The sequence below is a fragment of the Zophobas morio genome, unplaced genomic scaffold (assembly GCF_036711695.1).
Source record: "Zophobas morio isolate AGI-343-1 ecotype UQ-CSIRO unplaced genomic scaffold, CSIRO_AGI_Zmor_V1 ptg000024l, whole genome shotgun sequence".
NCBI classification, from domain to species: Eukaryota; Metazoa; Arthropoda; class Insecta; order Coleoptera; family Tenebrionidae; genus Zophobas; species Zophobas morio.
This window is the reverse complement of record NW_026972129.1, coordinates 10,182,592-10,199,132: the sequence shown is the minus strand read 5'-3', so window position 1 is coordinate 10,199,132 and position 16,541 is coordinate 10,182,592. Positions and strand designations below refer to the sequence as shown.

At 32.9% G+C, this 16,541-nt stretch overlaps 1 protein-coding gene across 1 annotated transcript; it reads left to right on the top strand.

Annotated features, from left to right (window-relative positions):
* The first annotated feature begins 555 nt into the window (after positions 1-555).
* On the top strand, positions 556-16,516 carry LOC135135230 (solute carrier family 53 member 1). The gene is made up of 10 exons (XM_064064251.1): positions 556-711; positions 769-922; positions 974-1,224; positions 1,271-1,532; positions 1,798-2,165; positions 13,758-13,905; positions 13,968-14,162; positions 15,790-15,956; positions 16,003-16,136; positions 16,213-16,516. The coding sequence occupies exons 1-10, from the start codon at positions 643-645 to the stop codon at positions 16,451-16,453; spliced, it is 1,989 nt and encodes a 662-aa protein (XP_063920321.1). The 5' UTR covers positions 556-642; the 3' UTR covers positions 16,454-16,516.
* The last annotated feature ends 25 nt before the right edge of the window (positions 16,517-16,541 follow it).

Below are 16,541 nucleotides of genomic sequence, written 5' to 3'. Positions count from 1 at the left end.
AACTGTTTTCTGATTGGCTACTAAAATCAAATTTTATAATTTATCTAAGAAACTAACAGCTTTAATTGAATTTCATTTCCCATAAAAATATTCGACAATGTTTCTCTTGTGATTTACTGAGTGTTGTAAAAAAACTGCCCTTGTGTTTTATACAATTTGTTAATTCTGAAAATATATTGAATACCAACAGCCAAAGTTAGCGACTGACATTAAAAATTTGTCTAAAGTATTTGTACTTAGGTCGAGTTCCTTAGACAAATTCTAAAATTTATTTTTTTTACGATAATGCCTGTAAGTTAAAACAAAAATAAAGGTGGATTATTAATGATTATTATATTTTTTCTCCTATATAATTATAAGTCACCGTAAGAAAATTCGTGCACAAAGATTTAAATAAAACAAGCTCATCAGATTCTTGTGGTTACCATTCTCATTTAATCTTTTCTAAATTATGGTTGCTCTAGCTTTGTGGAAAACGAATCCATCTTGGCAACGCTGTTTCCCTGCGTGGAATGGTAATAGTGGAAAATGAATTTACCAGCTGTGCTAGACGTCGCGACGTCGACGTCGTCTTCTGACAGGAATGACGGAAATGTCAACATTACAAGATAAATAAATAAAACCATAAACTAAACTACAATAATGAAATTTACCGAACATCTTTCGGCTCACATCACTCCAGAATGGAGGAAACAATATATACATTACGAAGTAAGTTGTTTCACATCTTATATTTACGTGAATCATAAATTTTTTATTTTTTTCTAGGAAATGAAAGCAATGTTGTATGCAGCCGTAGAACAAGCACCGTCGGCTGAAGTGGTGGAACCGGAAATTTTGACTCGATATTTCGCCAAATTTGACGAGCAGTTCTTTTCTTTTTGCGATAAAGAGCTGACCAAAATTAACACATTTTATTCTGGTTGATACCACTACTCTTGAAAAATACCTACGTACACAAATATTTTTTTAGAAAAGCTCGCGGAAGCTACTCGAAAATATGCGGGTTTAAAGAGTGACCTCACTGAAGCACAGGATGTTGAATATCCAAGAAAGAAAAATTCCATTAAAAATAATATTTTAAGAAAAAGAAATGTACCTGCAAAGAAAATACAAGAACTGAAATTAGCTTTTAGTGAATTTTATTTGAGTTTAATATTGTTACAAAATTATCAAAATTTAAATTTTACGGGTTTTAGAAAAATTTTGAAAAAACACGACAAGGTACGTCCTAAGTTAAATCTAAATATATTTCTTATTAGATTTTTAGCTATTAAATGTAGATATCGGTGCAAAGTGGAGGGTGGAATATGTGGAAAGTTCTCATTTTCACACAAATAAGGACATTGATAGGGTAATTAGAGAAACTGAAGCTACAGTAACACAGGAGTTGGAAGGAGGAGATCGTCAAAGGGCTATGAAAAGACTCAGAGTACCACCCTTGGGCGAACAACAGATTCCATGGACCACTTTTAAAGTTGGTTTATTCTCCGGAGCGTTTGTAGTTCTCATGATAGCGGTTATCATATCTGGTAATTACACAAAATTTAAGACTTGAACTCTGGCAGAAAGTTTTTTCAATCAAAAATATAATATCTATTTGGGTACGAATTTTGAAATATTAAATCAACTGCAATTATTACAAGTTCAAAATGTACAATGTTAAAAATTTCATTTAAAAATCACATCATTTGAATATAAAAGTGGAAACTGCAACCGTATTAATTAAAAAAAACTCCCATCACGAAACAACCTGCCAGTGTTCTCAAAAATTTATCATAATGAATACTTTTTCAGCTATATTCCACCAACGTCGAGATGATTGGCGAATTGTTTGTCGCTTGTATCGAGGTCCTTTTTTAATAATTGAGTTTTTATTTCTTTGGGGAATTAATATATATGGTTGGAGGTCCTCCGGAGTTAATCACGTATTGATTTTTGAAATGGACCCAAGAAATCATCTTTCAGAACAACATATTATAGAAATGGCAGCAATATTCGGTGTTATATGGTCTGTTTCCGTGCTTTCATTTCTATACAGTTCCGAATTGAGCATTCCAGCTTACATTAACCCTTTTGTTTTGGTGGTTTTGATGTTGGCGTTTCTTTTTAATCCTACACGAACCTTTAGACATGAAGCCAGATTTTGGGCTCTTCGAGTTCTGGTATGTATATATTTATTTAATTGTGGAAGATTTATTGCGAAAATGGAATTAGATCGATTGAATTGAATTGAAAAACAAGTGAATGACATACATATGTGTAACATAAAAATTACAGACTTGTGAAAAATTACCTATTGTTGATTACGTAGTACATAATATAACGCGTATGGATGGGAGTTGTAGTCATTTCTTACAAACATGAAAGTTCAGTTTATACAAGTGAGAAAGGAGGACTCCAAATTTTCCGGTGATCTGAAATTAATAAGTAATGAAGACGTTTGAACAAAGCATTCAATTTTTCTCAAAGCCTGCAATTTTAGGAATAAATTTGAAATTTTCTACTGATGTTATCAATAAATTATAGGAGTAATATTTATCATGCTTCCGATATTTTTATAACCAAACGTATTTTTCGATAGTTGGTGTCACAAGTTTGACATACATATGTAGGTTAAATATCTCCAAAACTGTTAATTACAACTGTTTGAAACGTCGTGTAAATTCCCGTCTTACCACATTTGTGGTTGGATTGTTTAGATTTAGGTTTAAAAATGATAAGATCTGTTGCTGAAGATACGTTGCGAATTAAAAAGGTCGCATATTAAAGAAAAATGTCTTTGAAGTACAACAACTTAAGAGGGATGTTAGGTTATAATTTTCTACAAAATTTTGTTTTATCTAGAGGTCTTTATCTTTTTTAAAACTTAAAGTATTTTATTAAAACGTAAGCAGAAAGAAAGAAAAGAGTTAAGTATATAATTTTTAGAAGTAAACTAGTATAAATTTAAATGTACATTTTTTTAAAGATATATATACAAAGTTAAAAACAGTGTGTATCATGACAGACAAAGTTATATTTAGTTAAAAAAATTAAATGATAGTAATTTTTAAGGAACATGAAAAAGTACGTTTTAATTATTTTCTTTCAATCTACGTGATAAACTTATAGTACTCTTCATGTATTCAAAATAAGCGATGTAATAGACGTATCATAACTCGGAAAATACAAAAGTGCGGATGTTCTACACTTTTGTATTTTCCGAGTTGTGCCTACGTTAGGAATCATGAACCTAGATCACAGATCGTTAACTAAATAGACGTAAATACTTTTGTGAAGAACTACTTAGTCAATTTAAAACAACTATCCCTTTTAAAGAAGGTTGACGAACATTCGTTAAATTAGACTTATTTGGCAGATAGGTGAAGAACATGTATTCAAATTTTTGCGAATAAGGCTGGCAAATCAGAAACTTTCTTTACAGTACCAATAAATTTTCAACTTACAAAAAATATCAATGAGTTTGTAAATATAGAAAATTCTAGCTCAGTTTTATTTAAAAATTTGTATGATTTTCTGGCTATTACATATTATGTTTGTCATCTTTTAATTAAGAAAAACATTGAAAGATGTCACCTGCAAAAACTGGAAAAGTAGCGTAATTACACAAAAACCCAATGCACGCCATATTTTCACTATGTACAAAGAACAGGATCAAAAACTAAGGTTTAAATATGTTACAAAAAAAATGTAATATGCTTAGGTGAGAATTATAATAATAGAATAGTCCATCAGTTTTTAGGTAATTTAGGAGAAATTGCCAATATTGCAAAGAACTTAAAAGAACAATTATTAGAAAATTTTACAGTTTGAAATACATAAGCCCAGAAGCGTTAGTAAGTATAATTCAAATAGATTTTGAAATTAATACATAATCGTGGTTTCACCAGGTTTTTTTTCGACTAGTTCGTAATTAAATTATAATTTTTATTAAATATTTCGATAAAAAAAATATTTGGAACTTTTATTATTTTATAATTGTCATCAAATATATGTTTTGCATCTTTGATTTTTGTAAAATCAAAAATTAAATTATTGAATATAATAATTATAATTTGGTGATTAGTGTTTTTAATTCATGCAGGAGATCGTACAGCGCTGTTATCGCGACACTAAATCGTGGTTTTGGAACGTCTTCCTATTTGGTTTAATGGTCTGTAACCTCAACATTCGTCAAACTAATTTTACTGAGTATTTCCTTATCTGTCGCTTATAAAATATAAAAAAAATTGGTCTAAAGAGTTTAGACAGTACTTCCCTCGCTGTCGGAAATATGACGACTATTATGTTTTTTTTCTCATTACTTTTTTGCAAGGATACGATATTGGATAGATGTAGTGTAATACTAAAAATAAAAGTACTGCATTCCCAAATTTTCGGGAAAATGAATTGGGTCGCCTTGAATATTGATTTATATTCAATAAAATAACGAAACAGTTTACTCACGTATGCCGCGTGTATTAGCAGAGGCTACTCAAAATCATTTATGTATAAGCATTCTTAATTTAAGACAACAAGCGGTGACACTTGTTCAGATTGTACACGTGAGAGTCAAACAGAGAAACTGCAAACAATACCGATGGTCGCCCAGAATTTTTTATTGCTTCGACTTCCGCTTATTATACAAAACATTGGATTTTATTTTAATTTTTGATGGTGTCATTCACAATTGGTTGATTATAACTTGTCTATACCACATTCACGGAACCTTGTCAGCGCAACAAAGCAAATGCACGTCTGTAATGTTAAAGTAAATGTAAATAAGAGTGCTACGCCTATGTTTCAAACGAGTTTTTACTTTACAAAATTTTGTATCTATCAAATTGTGTTGGTGCAATGTAATACTAATAATAACAGTGTTTTATCTCCAAATTTTCGGGAAAATGGAGTGAACTATTTCTGATTTAATCAATAAAATAAATTGACTTATAAATGGAGTGATAAATCACAAGTACAGACATATTTTGTACATTTTAGATAGGACATATTCAGCAAAATTTTGGGGTGACGTCATCAGTTTTTTAGGGGGAACGAGTAAATACATTTTGATTAAAAATTTACCATGCTTATGATCACTGTAAAACATCTCCAAGATTTCAAAGCATTCGGTTTTGTAGTTCCTGATTAAATCAATTAATAAATTCACCCATTCATTAATTTTTTTGAGTCAGCCTGTATATGCAAATTCAAACAATATGAACGGAGTGATAAATCACAAGTACAGACTCATCATATTTTGCACATTTTAGATAGGATTTATTCGGCAAATTTTTGAGGTGACGTCATCAATTTTTTGGAGGGGACAAGTAAATATATTTTGAATAAAAATTTATCATGCTTATTATATCTGTAAATTATCTGCAAGATTTCAAAGCATTCGGTTTTGCAGATCCCTAATTAAATGTGACGTCATAATTTTGATTTTTTTTCAAAAAATCTGGACGTTTCGGATAAAAACTCAATTCGGAATCATAAACGACATGTGTAGGACTATGTTATTTTATACAATTTAAATCTGGGATGGCAGGCAGACGGACAGATGGACAGACTGACAGACAGACGGAAACGGGGGACCTATTTCTTCGTCTTTTAGGGGTTATGAAAGGTCGAGAAAATGTAAAAAGAGAGAGTCGGCCGACGGACTCGATTACAATACTTTCTTTGCTTACGCTCGGGAAGTAATAAATATAATTATTACAAATACTATTTTGTAAAATACTTTTCATATGAACAGATGCAGATATGCCTGTGAGTTATTAACTGCTTACAGACAAATCTGAGGTTGATTTTTGCATGGATATACGCAAGTATACTTACATACAAATTTATCTAATTTAAAAATTATACATTTTGTCCGGCCATTTCGTAATAAGATTTATATCGCATCAATTTATGTGTCACTGTATCAAGTACACAGTGTAAATGAATACTGATAAGTGATGTATTTAGGTATTGTTCCAAAGAGTCAGATAAGTTCTCTGCGAATCACTAAAAAGTGGTTCGTCATACATTAATAAAGATGATAATGATTAAATTACTGTAAAACTTAAAACCGATTTTGATGCGTAACTTCTAAAGGAAAGAGCTTGTGCGTTTTTTTTAATTATGTACTTATGTCTAGTATAAAATCGTACATTGGTATTCTGCCTTTAGAAACATAGACTTTTTGTGCAATGTTGATAAGATTAAATTTACTGCAAGCAAACAACAACATACAAAACCCATAAATTGTATAGGTAACGCATTACAGAAACATTTTCTTCCAATAAAAACACTTAAATTAAAATCAACAGTTTCATGAAAACGGTCTACACAGAAAGAGTGAGAAAACATAATAAATATTTTTGCACTCATGACCTTTTTTGATAGCTTTCGCGCATTCACCAGAGTGCGGGAGGTCGAACTTCCCGCACACGTGCATTTAACTTCCCGTTGCCATGGTAACCTTAAAATACTCGGGTAGTGTCAACATTGTGACGTGTTGACGGCGCTGTCAATGGCGTTGTTTATAAATAACTCACAGTTAATCTCTTCAGTTTAAAGGTTTATTCGTCGCAAAAAATATTGTACACAACACGTTCGTGAGCCTGCTTCCCGCATTCACGCAAATGCGGCACTCCCTTCGGTCGTGCCTTAAACAAGCGTTCATGCGGGAAGCAGGCTATCCCGAACTAGTTGCGTAAATTACTATTTTGCACTCATGATCTTTTTTGATGGCTTTCGTGCATTCACCAGGGTGCGGGAGGTCGAACTTCCCGCACACGTGCATTTAACTTCCCGTTGCCATGGTAACCTTAAAATACTCGGGTAGTGTCAACATTGTGACGTGTTGACGGCGCTGTCAATGGCGTTGTTTATAAATAACTCACAGTTAATCTCTTCAGTTTAAAGGTTTATTCGTCGCAAAAAATATTGTACACAACACGTTCGTGAGCCTGCTTCCCGCATTCACGCAAATGCGGCACTCCCTTCGGTCGTGCCTCAAACAAGCGTTCATGCGGGAAGCAGGCTATCCCGAACTAGTTGCGTAAATTACTATTTTGCACTCATGATCTTTTTTGATGGCTTTCGTGCATTCACCAGGGTGCGGGAGTTCGAACTTCCCGCACACGTGCATTTTAACTTCCCGTTGCCATGGTAACCTTAAAATACTCGAGTAGTGTCAACATTGTGATGTGTTGACGGCGCCATTGTTTATAAATAACTCACAGTTAATTTCTTCAGTTTAAAGGTTTATTCGTTGCAAAAAATATTGTACACAACACGTTCGTGAGCCTGCTTCCCGCATTCACGCAAATGCGGCACTCCCTTCGGTCGTGCCGCAAACAAGCGTTCATGCGGGAAGCAGGCTATCCCGAACTAGTTGTGTAAATAACTATTGTAGTTGTACTAGTTACGTATTTGTGTATTTGTGTTTCGTCTTAAAGCTACGATAAATGCAGTGAATGCTTTTAACTGAAATCGGAGCTTTTATTGTAGAAGTTTGAGAATTTGAAACAAATAGTCTGTTTCACTTTAAAAATAAAGAAAACACAATTTGTCAGAAAGCACATTAATAAAGAAGTATATACATTTAAAATTTTAAAGCCATTTTTTCTTAATTTTTATTTTAGATTTTGCTAAAAAAGTTATTCAAGATCTAAACCGATTTTCTGACTGGACCCATTGTCTTGGTGCATTTTAAAAGAAAATATGCTCGTAAATTTCGATAATAATGGTTGTCTGACTAAACAAATTTTAAAAATTTTAAAATTGAAATATGACATTTTGCTTTAAAATAGAATGAATGAAATCGATAAATTTTCCAAGGAAATACGGTTTTTTTTACTTTCTGAGCGCAAGCTATGGAACAATGGTAACAGAAACCATCTGACGAATGGCTTCTTTCAGGTTTGCTCCAGGTTTCACGACTTCAAGAATACGAAAGTATAAGTGGCCCGTTTCCGTCTGTCCGTCCGCCTGTCTGTTTCCCGCCGTCTGTGTCTATTTTTATTAGACAGTTAATCTCCGAAACTACTCATGGGGCATGGCTCAGTTGCGCGCTGCGGTAAAAAAATATCTACACGTGGTCCTAATCCCAAAGACAGTTGCGCGCAAAGTACCTGCACGGCAAACATCAGTTACGCGGTGCGATCTGAAATATTTGCATATACCTTATGTAATTTTGAGGATTAATACCATAATAGTATATTAAAGAACGAGTTTCATAGGGCAAATATTAAGGCACGAACCCAAGTTTATAGAATGAGCGGCGAAGCCACAATGCCACAATGGCTTTATGAACGAGTTATTTATACTATTTTTTCTACCGTGCACGTTTTTTCGCAAAGAGTAATTGAAATTTGCGTTTTTTTAAATCTGGGGAATTTTGTCGTGGCTGATGATGGGTTGGTCTGATACGAACCACGAAATATTTGAAGTTCGAATTTTCACAACAACTGTAATTCGAATCAATTCGAATTTTTGTAAGTTAAAATTGGTTAAAATGTCTTGTGAAGAAGTTAGTAAAGTCCTTACGCCTCCCGAAATACGGGAAATTTGATATTTGCCATTGACATTCACCTGACATTTCTCGTCATGGCTACCAATCTTACCGATCTAAATTACACCAGATCTATTTCAGAACCCCTTTCGGCTATTAATGAACCGCTTTGACGTCATTTGGGTCCTTTAATCGCTCTATTAGAAAATCGAAAAACGTGCGCAGTAGAAAAACAGTTATTACCAGTTCTAATAGTTTACGTGTCTACTGGCTATTTAAAAGCTCTGGGAGAAATAATTCATGATTTTAGAGACACAACTGCACACTATTTATAAATTATTAAAAACGTATACCTATAGAACTGAAAGTATTTTTCTACTGTCCTATAAACTTCTATTAGAAAAGTTGAAGATTAGAATTCGAATTTTTACTTCTCGAGCGTAAGCAAAGGAAGTATTGTAATCGAGTCTGTCGGCCGACTCTCTACTTTTACGTTTTCTCGGCCTTTCATGACCCCTACAGGACGAAGAAATAGGTTTCCCGTTTCCGTCTGTCTGTCCGTCTGTCCGTCTGTCTGCCGTCCCGGATTTTTATTAGACAGATAATCTCCGAAAGTACTGGACCGATTATTGCGAAATTTTGTATTTATATTAGGAATATCATGTAGATGGTAAAACGCTAACCAAAACTTGTCTAATCCCCACCACTAATGCGATGACGTCAGTTCAAAATTGTACATAGTAAATGGGTTTTAAATTGTTAGTTATGACTCCGAATTGAGTTTTTACCCGAAACGTCCAGATTTTTGGAAAAAAAATCAAAGTTATGAAACAACATTTTACAATTTAATTTTGAATCTGCAAAACCGAATGGTCTGAAATCTTGCAGATGGTTTACAGTTATGACAAGCATGATAAATTTGTAATCAAAATATACAGGGTGTCCCAGAATTCGCGCCATTCCCGTGAATGACATGTTCCCTGTCCCGAACTGTGCCGTAATTCGCAAAAAGAATTGACCAGGCTTTAACCGTGTGAGAACTGGAAGGCGATTAAGTTGACCAATAGAGAGGCTGCTTTTATATCCGAACGTTTCTATGTTCAAAGTTACCTATGCCAAGAACAAAAAATCCGGTAATACTAAAGTTGAATGATTTTTTTCCGAATCCCCCTCCGTCAACAAAAGGAAACAGAAGTGTGGTTATAAATTTAATCATTTTGACAATTGTTTGTCATAAACTGTCACGAAGTTCATCACTGACCTGAACAGACGCTTCTGCGCCAAAGATGACTGATTAATGTACACAGAGACGTCAAGGTTTACTTTAAGGCAAGTAGCATGGGACAGAAGTTATTTCTGCTGCCATTCTAGTTAAATTGTGTTTAACTGGGCTGTACATGCCATAAAAGAAGCTGTTTCATTTCATCGTAGGCAAATAATACATTTATTACTATTCTACATAGTGTAGATATCGAAGAGCAGGTATTAGAAGTCATTTTCTTAGAGCCCCGTGAATAATGTGTTGTTCTTTTTGACGAAAAGTAGTGCATTTTCAGAATTCACTATGCATCATATCCCTGATATTAAGTTTATCGTTATTTCTAAAAAAGAGTACCACATGTCCATTCAAAGAACGTTATTAAGTGTACTAAAACATAAATATCGCTTTTGATTAATCGGTGCTTATGATTTTCAATAAACAGTCTCAATTTTTACCGAACAGCTTTGTTGCTGATATCTAATCTAAGCAACGAAAAAAGAGACGAGACTCCACTTCTCTGGTGTATTGAAATCATAGGTATCTGCTGTGGTGTCAATCATGTGGGGGATATACTGAAAACGGAGACTTATTCAAGAATAATATTGATGGAAGCGGATCCTAGGAGAAGTGTCCGCTGCGTAGAGCAAATGAGTGGATGCTCAAGATCGACCACTCATTGTATCCTTCAAGAGAGAAGACTGCATCCTTACCATTTCAAGAGAGTGCAGCATCTGGGACCAACCGACTACCCGATTCCAGCCCATAGATTAATAGTATTGCTCTTGATATGCTCTCACGTTAGCGAAATGTGGATAATAATAATAATCCGTGTAACCCCAGGAAGGCCTTTCCGAATAGGCTAAAAAGATCCATCTTCTTTTGCTGGATGCAAGAAACGACGAAACACATGCTGGTCAAGTAGCCGATGGTTGGGGAAAAGACCTGTATATTCGCGCACAGCAGTGGCTGCAGAGCGTTTACATTCTCCATAAATTAACATCATTTCCAAATATTCTTTATAGGTACTAGTATGACTAAGACATCAATAACTTAGTGGTATTGGTACTGATTTGTTTATAGTTTGTATTGTTCTTAAAAAAAAAATGCAACTAAACGATTTTTGTCACATTTTTTATTCGTATCTTTTCAATCTCTAGAAAGTACTCACAACTTTAAAGAAACTGTTTTAAATCATCATGTGCAACATCAATATTATTCTTGAATAAGACTCCGTTTTCAGTATCTCCCCCCACATGATTGACACCACAGCAGATACCTATGATTTCAATACACCAGAGAAGTGGAGTCTCGTCTCTTTTTTCGTTGCTTAGATTAAGTATCAGCAACAAAGCTGTTCGGTAAAAATTGATACTGTTTATTGAAAATCATAAGCACCGATTAATCAAAAGCGATATTTATGTTTTAGTACACTTAATAACGTTCTTTGAATGGACATGTGGTACTCTTTTTTAGAAATAACGATAAACTTAATATCAGGGATATGATGCATAGTGAATTCTGAAAATGCACTACTTTTCGTCAAAAAGAACAACACATGATTCACGGGGCTCTAAGAAAATGACTTCTAATACCTGCTCTTCGATATCTACACTATGTAGAATAGTAATAAATGTATTATTTGCCTACGATGAAATGAAACAGCTTCTTTTATGGCATGTACAGCCCAGTTAAACACAATTTAACTAGAATGGCAGCAGAAATAACTTCTGTCCCATGCTACTTGCCTTAAAGTAAACCTTGACGTCTCTGTGTACATTAATCAGTCATCTTTGGCGCAGAAGCGTCTGTTCAGGTCAGTGATGAACTTCGTGACAGTTTATGACAAACAATTGTCAAAATGATTAAATTTATAACCACACTTCTGTTTCCTTTTGTTGACGGAGGGGGATTCGGAAAAAATTCATTCAACTTTAGTATTACCGGATTTTTTGTCCTTGGCATAGGTAACTTTGAACATAGAAACGTTCGGATATAAAAGCAGCCTCTCTATTGGTCAACTTAATCGCCTTCCAGTTCTCACACGGTTAAAGCCTGGACAATTCTTTTTGCGAATTACGGCACAGTTCGGGACAGGGAACATGTCATTCACGGGAATGGCGCGAATTCTGGGACACCCTGTATTTACTTATCCCTTCCAAAAAATTGATGACGTCAGCTCAAAGGTTTGCCGAATAAATCGTATCTAAAATGAACAAAATATGATGAGTCTATACTTGTGATTTATCATTCCATTCATATTTTTTGGATTTGCATATACAGGGTAACTCAAAAAAATTAATGAATGCGTGAATTTATTTTATTGATTTAATCAGTAATTACAAAACCGAATGCTTTGAAATCTTGGAGATGTTTTAAAGTTATCATAGGTATGATAAATTTATAGTTAGAATGAATTTGCTTATCCCCCCTTAAAAAATTGATGACGTCACCTCAAAATTTTGCTGAATAAATCTTAAATGTGCAAAATATGATGAGTTTGAGATGAATTTACAGTTTTGCTAATTTTCGTTTAATTGAGTATTATTTAATAGACGAAAAAATATTGACAATAACAATATTACGATTGAGATTTTTTTAAATTATGCTCTGTTATTAATTTATAATCGAGTATGATGCTTATTAAAAAAAGACGAAGCACGAAGCAGTCTAGTATTGGACAAAAACTTATTCTACTGGAGAAACCAGCAGCTCATTTCTTGAATTTCTTCTTAGTTGCAACTTAAAATAAATCCAGACAGTTACGTATATTTTGTGCATGTCTTATCTTATTATCCGTTCAACACACTTTTAATGTTTGCTCCTCAACGCAACGGTCTGTTCCCTACTGATATAAGTCGTTGCTGGTTTCTTCTCAAAGTGGAGGTTTTTAAATATTAGTCTATTTGGAGTCGTTCATTCAATGCATACATGTTCCACCCTCCGTAATACTAAAGTGGGTACTCTGCTGTAGTATACTTATGTAAATTTTCTAAGATTGGATGATACTTACGAAATTAAGGTATTGTGAGGCTAATAACACGATTCAGCAAAACCACCCTCCCAGACTGCCGTCGTCATCCAATCTACAGAGTGGTATCTCTTAATAATAGTAATAGGACAAATAATGCATTAAAATGTTTCAAAAAAAAAGTTTAACATGTACTTAATACCATTTACTCCTAATAAATAATAGTCGAAAAGTAGTGCATCAAAAAGCAAAAAAAAAACTGCACCCAAATCTGAATAAATTGGTAAATGTTCATACAAACCCTTCATTCATGGAAGGGTTTAGTTGTTACGTATGTATTTCCAAATAAAATTGCATTACTGACGTTCTAGTTTTAGATTTTTGTTTTAAACCAAAATGTGCATTTAAAAAACAATTTCTAAAAAAGTTGGTTCAAACTTAAAAAACGAAAATGGACAAGACGAGAGAAAGAAGCTCAATTGGCATTAGTAAAATCAAGACAGGTCAATTTTACAAAAAAAAATTGCCAACATGTAGGTACGTAATTGTACAAAAATTTTGATTGTAACTCATTCGAGACTACGATTTGAAGTTCACTTTAACGCACCTATATTTTAAAATCAGAATCGAGAAGTAAAAACTTAATTCTTGCATATGCATATTGAACGTATTTTTACATTTTCTCATCTGTATAAGATGAAAGAAGTTTAGATAACTTTTACACACAGGAGAACTGAATACAATTCGATGCTCTTTATATACAAAAGTGGAGATCGTGTTACGGTTTTGTTTTAAGTTGTAAAAAAATATTTATTGCTCTCTGCAGATTTAAGTAGTATATGTTTGTCGTTATGCAAATTATTGTCAAAATATAGATATTTTTTTTATTTTGTACGCAACCATAATATCTTTTGGTTCCTTGACGATATTACTTTTTCCCAATTTATATTTTTGTTGATAGGATGACAGTATATTTGTATTACATAAAAATATACCATCCGAATCTACAATGAGTATAATATACCCTAAATAATGTTTTTTAGGGAAAAGTATTAATGGCTCCCTTTTTTTACGTGACCTTTGCTGATTTTTGGATAGCGGACCAGTTGAACAGTATTGTCAATCTTTTCACAGATATGCACTATTTCGTATGTTTTTACATAACTAATCCAAGTTGGTCGGTTGGACAAGGTACAAAACGGAAATAAAACCATATAAGTAAAACAATAAATTAAAATAATTCATATTTTTAGACACAAACTACTGTGTAGAAAAACATCTGGTTATAAGACCTTTTATGGCGTGTTTACCTGCATGGTTTAGGTTTGCTCAATGCTTGAGAAGATACAGGGATACTAGGGAAGCATTTCCTCATTTAGCTAATGCTGCAAAGTACGCCACATCATTTTTCGTTGTCATTTTTACTGCCCTAAATACGATTTACTCAGGTAAGCACTTTGTTGTTAGAACTGCCGTTAATTAGCTAAATTGATTTTATATTACACTCCCACCCACTACAATGCGGGTGGATTGTTCATGACCGTGAACTTTATGGAGTTCACTTAACGAGTTTTGAATTGGAGGGAAACTGTTCCACTTTGACATTTGATATAGGCGTTGTAACATTTTCGTTTTTCATTTCAACACTTTTCTCCAATTATTACCCTGCTGTGTAATATAATACGGCAAACTTGGTTTTATAGCTACACCTAAAACGAAGTAGGTATTAAAGATACGTGTCGTCAAAATTAAAGAAAAACTATTTTTAAAACTAAAAATGATATTGTTTTCATTTAACAGATTGACAATGTAACACAAATTTTAACACAAACAAATGACTGTCTTTTAGCACAATAGTATATGATTTGATTTGCATATTTACTACTTCACTCGAATTTTTAATGATATGCAAATATGTCAGACTATATAAAGTAACATGTATTCAATATTAAAATATTTTGTTTATGACAGTGGTGCAAATTTGCCTATCCTACTCATTTGAGCTTCCCTTTCAAGCTAAAAACAATGGCGTTTACAGAATTTCAATATCTTTATACATTATCAAGATATTAAGCCGCGGTACTTTAGCTGAGGATAATCTTAAGGTCGCAATGCAGCTTTCAAAATTTGGATTGTGGAATTAACCGAATTTGAAAAGTTTGAGATGTAATTTTATCTATACAGGAATTTATTAATTAAGGTTATTTATTCAGTATGGTAATAACCTTAACAAATATAATGAAATATTTATATAGAAAATAATTACCAAACAAGTAATAATTTCAGAATAAACTATATAGAATCTGTGTTTTACATTGCCTAGATTTTATTATGGCGACGATATTATACTTCACTTTGTTGTTTTTAATGTGACAGTCAAATGTAAAAGTGAAAAAAAATTATTAGTCTTGATTTTCTAAATTCCGTAAAAACTGTAACTTGCAAGAAAATTTATTTCACCAAAAGCATCTTGTTTTATTAAAAAAAATTTCATGATGTTATTATTTAACCAATATGAATTTAATTAAAATATTTTGGTATTTAAACTATGACTAAAATCAAAATTACAACTTTCAGGGTTAAACATATCCTTTCAGAGAAAATATTCGGATTCAATTCAAGAGATGACTCGTTTACAAATTTTGTTGCTCGTCCTATAACTGATACATTTTTTTTTAGCTTGTTTAAAAAATAATTTGATGTTACAACGATTTTTATCCATTAATAATAATAAATATATATATTTACGATTTTATTGCATTTTATATGTATTATAATTCGCTTTATTTTAAAATATTCATCAGTTAATAAGTATGGGGAAGAAATGTAAATTTGAATTAAAAAACTTATATAAAGCAACTAGAACGCATTAATGTCCTTAAAGCAAGAAGTTCGGAGTTAGTTATTAAGTATTGCCGAGTTATTTTTTTGTATGCCATATATCACGATTAAGTTGGACGAAAAATGAAAGCAGTTTAGACTGTGGTTAATTATTCATTAGGCAATGTAGAGAACATTAACAACTTTTTTATGTGGAGCGGAGCATATTTAACTTACGATAAAAAATTAATGAAGGTAACTCTGGAATGATGGGGAGTCCATTTTTTTATCTTTGGATAACAGCATCTTTGATAAGTTCTTGCTACGCATACACATGGGACATAAAATTGGACTGGGGGCTATTCGATTCCAAAGCTGGTGATAACAAGTTCCTGAGGGAAGAAATCGTTTATTCTTCTACGGTAAAATTCTCCGTCTGGAATTCTTTACCTTAGTATTTCGTTTTAGTGGTTCTATTATTTCGCAATAATAGAAGATTTTATTTTACGATTTGGATGGGCTTTTTCGATGTCGCTAACAGAAATGGGATACATTCACGCCGACTTGATGGTTACGATTCTAGCGCCCTTGGAAGTTTTTAGGTAAAGATGACACGTGTTATTGGAAATAAATCACGTTGTCCTCAGAGAGTGACTTTAATATAATTTATTTACTCAGGAGATTCGTCTGGAATTTTTTTCGATTGGAAAACGAACATCTTAATAATTGTGGAAAATTTCGGGCTGTTAGAGATATTTCGGTTGCGCCATTAGACACTTCTGATCAGATGCTTATCGTAAGAATGATGGACGAAGAAGATGGGGTTGTTAATAGAAGAAAAAAGAAGACTGGAGGAAAAAAGAAGGACGAGGGGAGATACGCTGTTGAAGGAGAATCAACAGATGACATGGACAACTAATAGAAATAATGCATTTATATGAAATTAAGTACATTCAGAGTATTATGTATGTAGTAAGTTTCAAATAGGTTGTGATTAAAGAAAATAT

What these genes read in the sequence shown, in the direction of transcription:
- LOC135135230 (XM_064064251.1), top strand. Translation starts at nt 643, where the DNA reads ATGAAATTTACCGAACATCTTTCGGCTCACATCACTCCAGAATGGAGG. An exon ending in TTTTGAAAAAACACGACAAG is followed by an intron (nt 1,225 to 1,270) that starts GTACGTCCTAAG and finishes TTAGATTTTTAG; the next exon opens with CTATTAAATGTAGATATCGG. An exon ending in AAGTTGGTCGGTTGGACAAG is followed by an intron (nt 13,906 to 13,967) that starts GTACAAAACGGA and finishes TCATATTTTTAG; the next exon opens with ACACAAACTACTGTGTAGAA.